We start from the raw sequence: 11,074 nt of genomic DNA, 5'->3' as shown, positions 1-11,074 counted from the left end.
TATTTGTATCAATTAATAAAGAAACTAATTATTTTATATAAACAAACATAAAAGCGAGTTGACCCGATAGAGTTTTTATTTTTCTCCCTGTAATACACTCGGATCAGGGACAGGGCGGATTTAGAGTGGGGGCACTTGCCCCCACGAGAATTTTCAAATTTCATGGAATAATGTCGCAATAACTATTGAGACAGATTTGAGCAACGGATAAACAAATTTATCATTATTGCCCCCACAACTATTTTTTCCACTCTTAATTACCCCCCCAACTATTTTTTTCTACTCTTAGTTGCCCCCACATGAGCAAAATCCTGGCTCCGCCCCTGATCAGGGACGAGTCAATTTGATAGACGATTCAAATTGATAGTCTAGCCAATTACCTTGAAGAATGGGTTAACTCGCTTGAGTCAACTCTTTCTCGGACGAGTTTTAAATCCATCCCCCATTCAGATGGATCATGGATAAGCTTTCCCGCGGAGAGTGAAATCCTCTACTACTCTAAAGCATCTCTGGATTGAAACACTCATTCTCAACCGTCCGATGATGACGACTACTGGTTTGCATCTCTGCTCCATCAGTTCCTTCTCTTCTTTTTCACACACATTCAAATTTCCCGCCAAAGAACGAAGAACAAAACCCTCTCCCATGAAATCTGGTGGGAAAATAGTTGAATCTTCTTCATCTTCCCCCACCACTAGTATCAACGAAGATTCAGGTAAGATGTTTCAATTCGAAATCCTAGAAGTTTTCAGAGACAAAATTCAAGAATTAATATGCTTTTATAACAAAATCTGTTGATCTTTTGGAGACTAGAGTTCGAATTTTGCTATTTTTTGCTGGATCTGTTTGGTTTTCTGAATCTTGAAGAGGTTAACTTGAATTTTCTAGAATTAACACGATTTCAACTTTCAATTCCTCTTTATAATTATATTTTCTCTAATTTAGTATGTTTAATTGGCTCGAATTGCAGATCAACATGGCTTTCGTGCGTTGTGTAGGAGGAGAGAACTTGTTTTTACAGCTAGTCTGCCATTTCTTATTGGGATAAATGAACAACTGATGGAGGAATTTAGGGCTAATGCGGCAGTGTAAGTTTACTTGCTTTAATTTAATTTACTTTCTAGCTCAATAATCCATTTAATTTTATTCTCTAATGTTGATAAATGTAGTCTTGGCAACATGTCTAATTAGATATATTCACTAATATATTGGCCTTATCTATGGGTGATTGTTATTTAATATAAGTTTTTTTTTCTTTTAATTATTATAATATGTTATCTGGTTTTTTCTGATCAAGTGGGCATATTGGGTGAATGGCCACAATCCAAGCATAACTTGGTACATTTCTACATTTAAAGCCAAAACTGAGCATGAATGAACTCGAGTAATCTAAATGCCTTACTTTAAGAAAGGAAAAAAATAATGAACTAGCCAATGATCAATAAAAATTTTAATCTTGTATATTCAGAGTCTGTCATCAGGAATAACATAACTTCAAACTGGTGAGTGGCGAATTAACTGTGGATAAATCATTAATGTTTACATTTTTCTATATTGGAAACTATCCCACTTATCCTAGATCAAGCATTGGTGATTTTGTTTTCCTGGTTTTTGTTGCTTTCGAGTGAATTTGGATATTTGATGCATTGGATTGCAAGGGTTCTAAATCCGTTAGAAACAGAGGTGACTATGGTAACGGCACACAAAGGAATGAAACATAAGCTCGGAAAGGTTTGATTTTGATACCCCAACGTGAACATTTCCATTGTCTTATTTCAATTATCCATAAAAGGGTAGAGATTGAGTTGGATATTGATCAGAAATTTAGAGTTGAGTGGCTTAAGTGGGGATATTATTTTGGAGTGCTTTGTGACAAGTGCGTGCCAATCAAATTGAAGGAAATATTTTACAAGATAGCAATAAGATCACCTATTTATGGAATAGAATGTTGGGCAATTAAGAAACAACATGTTCATTCAATAAGTGTAGTAGATAAAGAAGTTGACATGAATGAGTGGAAAAACTAGGAACAACGGAATTTGAAATGAGCACGTCTAAGATTCTAGGAATTGCCAACTAGGAAATAAGATGAAGGAAGGTCAATTTCAAATGATTTTATCATATATAACGAAGTCCGAATTATAGTACCAACGAGGAACTCTTCATTGCATGTTGAAGGTTCTAAAAGGGCAAGGGGAAGGCCAAAAAGAGCTTGGATTGAACAAGTAAGTAATGGTTTGAGCACACATTTTAACAAAAGAAATGGCTTCTGATAGAATTGAATGGAGGAATGTGATTTGTTTTACCCAAATAATAGAATAAGGCAAAGGATAATGATGATGATCATCACCACCAAAGCTTTATCCCAAATTTTTTTGACCTGCTAAGCAAATTTTATTCCTCCTTGTAGTTTTGTCTAAATCCATATCTTCTGATATTACACACCTTTATATCAAATCTCACAACCTCAATCCATGTTCTTTTGGGTCTTCCCCTAGCTCTTTTAGAATCTTCAACTTGCATGTTCCTTCTATCTATTCTTGTAATCGGCTTTCATTGCATATGATCAAACCATCTCAATCAACTTTCTATTAATTTATCACCTATTGGGATTACTCCTACATTTTCACGAATGTGTTCATTTTTTATTTTATCTTTTTTAGTCTTTTCACTTATCCATCTCAACACCCCATATCTACCATGCTCAATTTATTAACATGTTGCTTCTTGATCGACCAACATTCAACTCTAACATTGAAAGATGATTTGATGGTTATGATAAAATATTTTCTTGAGAGAAGATTCCTTGATTTCACCTCCAATTGCATTTTTGTCACTCTAATTCCAAAAAAAAAGGTGCTGAGATTGTCGATTTTATACCGATTAGTTTGGTATGATTGATCTACGAGATAGTGGAAAATTTGCTACCGTCCAGACAGAAGTCATTTAGGGCTAGTCTAATCAGTCAAGAATAATGAGTTTTTATTATAGGCCGTCAAATTTTGGATGGAATGTTGATTGCAAATGAATTTATTGAATCAAGGATAAGATCCGGGAGACTTGAGAATATTTGCAAAATTGATTTGGAAAATGCGTATGACCATATCAATTTGGAGTTTTTGGAATATACGATGGGTCGTCAGGGTATTTCTGATAGGTGGATTAATTGGATTATGAAGTGCATATTATCATTTATCGTCATCCTTTTCGATTTTGGTCAACGGATCCCTTGACCTTTTTTCTCAAGAATTCTAAAGGCAAGGTGATCTGCTATCACCATTTCTTTTCAATTTGGAAGCTAAGGCTTTTGGTAGGATAATGCCTACTATTCAATTCTTTATTTTTATGTTTGTTCTGATCGCATTAGGTTTTTCTTAGGACTGCTTTGTTGATTTGAGGCCATGTTGGGTTTTGTTGTTTATCTCAACAAAAGGAAATTGTTTGGGGTAAGGACAATCCATAACCTTCCTTCTCTCACTGGTTACTAGGGTTGTCAAGTGGATTCGTTCCTTATTCCATACATTAATCTTCCGTTTGGGTAGGAGTTCAACTACTTGGGATTTTGTGACTGGGAGATAGGGAATTGGTTAAGATCTTGGAAAGCTAGATACCTATCTCAGGTTGGCAAGTTGACGCAAATCAAGAGCACACTTGCTAGCTTTCTAATATACTTCTTTCCTTTATTCACAACTCCAAGAAATGTGGAAGCTCGTATGAACAAACTTATCATAGGCTTCCTTTGGAATGACAAGGATGACAATCACAAGTTTTATCTAGATAGGTGGTTCCAATTTTGCAAGCCTAAGAAGGAAGGGGGTTTAGAAATAAGAAAATTTAGCTAAATGAGTTCAATTTTGGGAGGACCAATTTTTTGTGCTTTATTTCTTCCAGAAAAATAAAAGTGTTGTTGATGTCAAATTTTTGGATCCGTTCCAGGCTTGGAGAGAGAGCTCTTGGGATTTTGGGGATGATACTTCAGTTTGCAATTTGCGGATGATACTTTAGTTTTTTTAGATCATTCTAGGGATCAGGTGAGAGTTCTTTGGGTTCTATTGTGTTGTTTTGAGGCAATTTCAGGTTTACATATCAATTTGCATAAGAGTAAGTTGTTTGGGGTAGGAGATGTGAGGGACATTCATTTGATGGCAACTACTTTGGGTTGCGGGCATGATATTTTACCCACGTCTTATTTGGGTTTACCATTACGCGCACCCTACAAAAGTATCAAAATCTGGGAAGGGGTGATTGAGAAATTGGAGAAAAGATTGAGTTTGTGGAAGGCCAAGTATCTGTCTAAAGGAGGGAGAGTAACCTTGATAAAAAGCACATTGACGAGCATTCCAGTTTACTTTCTCTCCTTGTTCACGCTACCTAGGACTGTCGAAATCAGATTGGAAAAGCTTATGAGAAACTTCTTATGGAACGACAAGAATGGTAGAAGGAAGTATCACCTTGTTAGATGGAAGGTTATTTGTATGCCCAAGAAAAACGGTGGTTTAGGGATTAGGGGTCTTAGATTAGCAAACAGAGCACTTTTGGGGAAGTGGATCTGGAGGTATGGAGAGGAAAGAGATAGTCTGTGGAGGAGGGTCATAACAGCAAAGTATGGGGAACAGAGACTAGGCTGGTATAGTTGTGAGGCTAAAGGTACGTATGGGTGTAGTGTCTGGAAGGGGATTCTTAAAGTAAGAGAGGAGTTTGAGAAAGGGATTAGGTTTAAGGTGGGCATGGGGGATAAAATCAGATTTTGGGAGGATAGTTGGTGTGGTACTTCACCTCTAGCGGCCCAATTCCCGTCCTTGTATGCTTGTTCTCGGAAAAAAAATGAAACAATCCAACGGTGTTTGATTCGCAACGACTCCAGCTCCACTTGGGATTTGGGGTTCAGGAGAAATTTTAATGATTGGGAGCTAACTGAGGTGACTTCTTTCCTTGATCTCTTGCACTCGTGTCTTATCGATGTACGGGAACAGAACAGGTGGGAATGGACAAGGGCGAAAGACTTGAGATTCTCTGTCAGTTCTTTTCATAAGTGGCTTAACCCTTATGCCGAGCGTTCATTCCTGGGATCCATCATTTGGTCTAACTCTATACCCTCTAAAATCTCATTTTTTGTGTGGTTGGCCTCTCTTGGTAAAATACTAACGATGGATAATTTGATTGTTCGGGGTTGGATTACACCTAATTGTTGCCCATTATGTTTGAAGGATGGGGAGTCTGTCAATCATATATTAATCCATTGCCCTTTTCTTATCATATTTGGTCAAATTTTCTTGGTTTATTTCGTATTCATTGGGTCTTTCCTTGTAAGTTCTCCTCGTTGGTAAAAGGTTGGGCTAGTAATGCTTTCTCTTCCAAAAAGAGATTCCTTTGGGCTATTCTTCCCTCGGCTATTGCTTGGGGGGTGTGGAGTGAGAGGAATAATAGGGTCTTCAACAATAAGACGAGAAGCGCTCATGGCAGTTTCTTAGAGATTTTGGGCTTGATGTACTTTTGGTCGAAACAGAAATTAGAGTTTAAAGGGACTACTTTTGATGATTTCGTCTTTAGATGGAACTCTTTATGTAATCATTGATGCTTTAATTTTTCTTTGTTTTGTAGTTCTTTGAGAGGCTTCCTCGGCCTCATTGTACTTTGTTATCTTTTATCAATACATTACACTTATCAAAAAAAAAAGTTCAGGCTATCACTAATTTCATTAATGTTCTTTCCAATACTCATGTTCCTAAAACCGAGGATGATCAAAGGGTTTGGTTATGCAATCGGGACAATAATTTTTTTGTAAAGTCCTTCTATTCTGCTTTGATCCCTTCTTGCGACGTTGAGTTCCATGCATCCTTGTTCTAGGGTAGGAAGATTCTTTCCAAAATTGTGTTTTTTGTTTTGCTGGCATCCTTAGAGAAAATTCCCACCACATGCCTCATTATGCATAGGGGAATTTTGTTCGTAAATTATTGCTACCTCTACAAGGTAAATGGAGAGTCCATCATTCATTTGCGTATCCATTGTAATTTTGCATGTGAAATTTGAGATCATTTCTTCTCTTATTTTCATGTTTATTGGTGCTCTCCAAGTTCCCTGTTTTCATTACTTTGCAATTGGCAAAACAATTTCTTTCACTCGAGATGGAAGATTTTGTAATACTTGATCCCTTTTGCCGTTTGTTGTGGCATCTGACGGGAGAGAAACAGCAGGCTTTTCTGGTCATAATTAGCATTATGGGTTTTATGCTTCTTTTTTATTTTTTTGGAGAAAGTGGTATGAGGAGTTCAAAGAAATCGTTTTTGAGGATCTTTTATTTATGTGGGATTCAATTTGTATGGAAAGCATATAGAGCTTGTTCTATTTTCTTTTCTAATCCTTCTACTTTTCTTATATTTAGGGTTCTCTTAAGCCTCCTTTGTTTGATATATGAAAAAATTTATATATCAAAAAATAAATAAATTCAGCTCTATAAAGCATGGCAGCTCTAACTGCCATATTATAAAAATATTCTTTTAATTTGACTGGGATGCATCGGAAATGTAGCTCAAACAATGATGATAAATTTTGCACAAGGTTTTACTTTAGAAGTGCTCAATGTGCCTATATGAGGTGGACACATAATCTGTACCCCCTAAGGACCAACCGAATACAAGTGAATATAGCTCTATATGAATTGGTGCCACAAAACTTAAACTTCATTGCAAAGCACCCCCTTACTGCTAAAGCCGACTCTTTGATCATGCTGACATGGCCACATATCTAGAATGTTATCATTTCTCCTTTTCTTCTAACAAAGGACTGTGTTGATATTTTTATTTCTCTCAGGTTGTACATGTTTCTATACAATTTAACATTTTCTTCTGCCGACTGGACTTTGAAGGGTGGCCACTGAATATCCAACCATAAAAGAAGGGCTGAGGAAGGTGTTGTCCAAGGGCAAGGCTGCTGGTTTACTTCGTTTGGTTTTTCATGATGCAGGAACCTTTGATGTTAATGAGAATTCAGGTATTCTGTGGCTACCTATTCATGATAAAATGTGTGATACTTCTTGGGAGCACTGAGGATGCTGCCTTACCCCCCACACTGCGAACTTTTCTACGGTTCCACTAACTCATTTATCTAGACCACCCAATCGTTGAGTCACCTATTGGCATTGATCATCATGGACTTGCATCATTTCCCTTGTTTTAGCAAATCGTCGTTGATCATTAAATCTTAAGCTCTGATTGATCTCAGCAGCCAACCTTGTCAAAACTAAAGTTAATTTATCTTCTCCTTTTTATTATGTCCACTATACTCAATTATTCTTCTTTGCAGGTGGTATGAATGGTTCCATAGTTTACGAACTTGACAGACCTGAAAATGCAGGACTTAACAAATCTTTGAAGGCATGCTCTCTCTCACTCTAAAGTCTAAAATTGATGAATTCCTGATTAATCAACTTCTTATCATTCTCTAACCAGCTAACTCAGTGTTTGCATTATTGTTTAGGTTCTAGAGAAAGTGAAGAGTGAAATCGATGTAATACAACCAGGTTATTAGGATCTAAACTGGTAATGTGCTTGGATTCTAAATCTTATTGTTATTATTACGCTGTGCTAACATGTTGTGGCTGGATTTTCCCTTATTAGTTTCTTGGGCGGACTTGATTGCTGCAGCTGGAGCTGAGGCAGTATCAGTATGTGGAGGTCCCGTAATTCCAGTTCAGCTGGGCAGGCTAGATTCAACGTAAGAGGCATTCTTCATCTGTATCAGGGTTTCAAACACAGGGAATGAGTCCGGCTTAAATTAATCCCAAGTCAACTCTTAATTTGTTTCTAGACGGTTTCATGCATGCAATCCTTGACACTGTGTGGCTGAGCATTTGTCCAAATATCCTGAGTTTTTAGACGAGTCAACATAGTCACCAAATTCTCCGACTTATTGAAAAAGTCACAATTAAATCGTGACTTTTTTTCCTTCTCCGATTTCATTTAATCATGACTTTTGCAAAGTTTGCGATTAAATCACAAACTTCATGATTATCGCGAACTTTGCAATTAAATCAGATTAAAACAAAAGATGAACTTAAAGAACTAGTAAGAGAAGATGAAGTTGATGAAGATGATGGTGACCATTTTTATTGATGAAGCCTTAGATAATGAGGATGGCGTCGAACTTATTGATGAAGACTTGTGGTTACTTGTTGATGCAAGGCTGTTATCTACATGGAGGGACTATAAAAAATAAAAAAAAATAAAAAAAAGGGATATCTATATGAAGGCATGGTTATTTATTATTGTGGTTTAATATGAGATTTGGTGAAATAATATGAGAAACACCACCTAGTATGAACAATTACACAGAGTTAAGCCTAGCCCGATTTTTTTTCCCAATTTTACCAAATTTTTGTCTTGCCAACTTATTCCTGAATCCCAACCTGGTGACTATGCCAGTCACAACAACTTGAATTGCTGAAAATCTTTTACTAAAGTTTCAATTAAGTTGAAGTCAACAAGCGTAATTTTTCAATGTCTTAGTATGCAATACAATCTGATAATAACTCTTAGTCTGTGTTTTTAAGATTAATTTTGTCTTGTAGAGTTCCTGATCCAGTTGGCAAACTTCCTGAAGAATCTTTGGATGCTTCTGGCCTGAAGCAATGCTTTCTAAAAAAGGGCTTCACGTGAGTTTATTTTTATTCCATCATTGTTAATTTGTTATATTTGGCCTATTATGTATATGCTATCCATTTGAAGATTTGTTATCCTTATTTTTCTATTCATCCCACATTTCTGAACTTAATGAAAAACGCTAACCATTCAGATTTGAGTGTGTTTATAAACTTTTGTTAAGTTAAGCAAGTTTTACAACATATAATTGAAACGTAGAACATAATTAGTGTTTCCAACACATTTCCACACAAATTTTGCTCCTAGACTTTTCAAACTATTTATGATTTAACAAACTAATTAGCTGATTTGGTCAATAATTCCTGAATTTCTAAGAGCAACTTTGCAAAAAGTAAAGAAGGTTGTGGTCATAGTTGTACATAATTATAACTGAATAGTATCTAGTAACAGTTTTCCACTTTTGCAGTATCTAGTTATAATTTTCTTCTTTTTTTAGCTCTAATGGATATCTTCTTTCAACCAATTACATGACCATTAGTGTGATTCTTGCTTGGCAGAACACAAGAACTTGTTGCATTGTCTGGAGCACATACTCTTGGAAGTAAAGGTTTTGGAAATCCAACAGTTTTTGACAACTCCTACTTTAAAATACTTATGGAGAAACCATGGGGATCTTCAGGTGACTGACATGATTCTTGTTCTATTTAATTATTTGTCGTGAATGTGTGATGATCCGAGTTGATTCAACTTGATCAAGACTTGGAGCAAATTTAAGAGTTTTTCTTAGCTAGCATCTACCAACCAAAAAAATATAACAAATATAAAAACTTTAGGATGGGAGGGTTTGTTTGGTTCTATTGACATGTCGGTTCGGTTCCAATTTGGTCCCAAACTGAACTAAGTTGCACCTCTACATGAGATTACCTAAAAATACTCAATTATAAATGCTCATTCCAGATTTGAGTTGACTCCAACTTGGGGAATCATCCAGGCAGAGTCAAATTTATGAGCTCTTAAAATTTGCTCTGTTCAAACCATGGTTTTAAATCTCGTCTGAGACCGAGATGACTCGCTCAAGTCATATCGGTCTCATTCAGCAACGATACAGATATCCACTGTGTCTCAACATTCACATCATCTAGCAAGATAAACGAGATGTCTCGGACGATATTTTGAAAATCTTGGGCAACTCAGCAAAACTCGATCAAGTCAACTGGGATTTTGTAGATTTTGATTAAAATAATTAATTTTTTTAAGAATTTAAATATTTATTATGTAACTAAAACATGATTTTATGACTAAACATTTTCTAATATATCTTATTTATTAAAAAATTATTATTATTTTAATTTAAATATATGTAAATCAATGATTAAACCAAGTTAGATTGTCTCATACAAGACAAAACGTCAAACTGAGTTTTGAAACCATGGTTCGAACACCATCACACGATTTTGCCCCATCTTTGTCTCTTAACGTATTCTTTATTCCTTTCACCGCTCATGTATTTTTCCTTTTTTTCGTTTATTTGATGAACTTTTCATGTATCATTTTTTTTCCATTCTTCACATGCAGATGGCATGTCGAGTATGATTGGACTTCCATCTGATCGTGCCCTAGCTGTGGATGATGAATGCTTAAGGTTTGCATGACTTCTCCAACTAACAACTAAATAATATCCAACTTGCCTATCAACGAAAAAGGGACCCATGATTGAGTTCCAAGCCCTTGAAAAAATGCTCAAAACCGATGTCTTGAAAACACCAATCAGTCTGATTTTCGATGCGTTATGGGTCCAGCAATGGGTGAACCAAACACTCATTGGTCGGTGAACACAAAAGCACGTACCAACATAACATTTTTTGGTGTAGACATCTGTATCCATCCATGATTTTTCAGGAGTGGACAGTTTTGATCCCAAGTGACAGTGCTATCTGTTCATACCCGGTTCAACAACTTAGCAATCTACCCTTTTTAAGTTCAAACTTAATACCACTCGTCCTAAAATGTTGTTTTTTTGCTATACTCCCTACTTCAGGTGGATCAGAATGTACGCGGAGGATCAGAACAAATTCTTTAAAGATTTCAAGAATGCTTATATCAAACTTGTGAATTCTGGTGCATTGTGGAAAAATGTCTGAGAATTCATTATGCACATGAGACGGTATGTAAATGATAATCCCTTCTTTTTTTCTTGCCCTAACTACATTTTGTGATTCATTTATATATTTATAGATACAATAAGAGAAGGATAATTATTGTCAACTCAAATTTATATTAATAATTATTTTAAAATTATAAGAATATTTTAATAAATTCATTTATGCATTTGAAATGATCTATTTACAATAATATTTTATTACTTTAAATAATAAAATGTGTACCAACAAGAGCCTATGGTTTTGTGGAGTTTTTACCCTAAAAAAGCAAAAGAAAGTTTTCAAAAATTACCAAAAGCAATTCGAAAAGTTGGACTG

The 11,074-nt window shown here is 35.7% G+C and overlaps 1 protein-coding gene across 1 annotated transcript; it reads left to right on the top strand.

The window, feature by feature from the left end:
* Nucleotides 1–457: 457 nt before the first annotated feature.
* APX6 (ascorbate peroxidase 6) lies at nucleotides 458–10,862 on the top strand. Its single transcript, XM_086455753.1, has 10 exons — nucleotides 458–715; nucleotides 971–1,088; nucleotides 6,866–6,990; nucleotides 7,303–7,373; nucleotides 7,477–7,519; nucleotides 7,617–7,713; nucleotides 8,567–8,650; nucleotides 9,155–9,276; nucleotides 10,173–10,239; nucleotides 10,636–10,862. The coding sequence occupies exons 1-10, from the start codon at nucleotides 541–543 to the stop codon at nucleotides 10,736–10,738; spliced, it is 1,005 nt and encodes a 334-aa protein (XP_086311879.1). The 5' UTR covers nucleotides 458–540; the 3' UTR covers nucleotides 10,739–10,862.
* The last annotated feature ends 212 nt before the right edge of the window (nucleotides 10,863–11,074 follow it).

This window comes from Akebia trifoliata, chromosome 10 (genome assembly GCF_017979445.1).
Source record: "Akebia trifoliata isolate Shusen 1 chromosome 10, ASM1797944v1, whole genome shotgun sequence".
Taxonomy (NCBI): Eukaryota; Viridiplantae; Streptophyta; class Magnoliopsida; order Ranunculales; family Lardizabalaceae; genus Akebia; species Akebia trifoliata.
The sequence above is the reverse complement of the archived record's forward strand: the minus strand, read 5'-3'. Positions and strand labels throughout refer to the sequence as shown.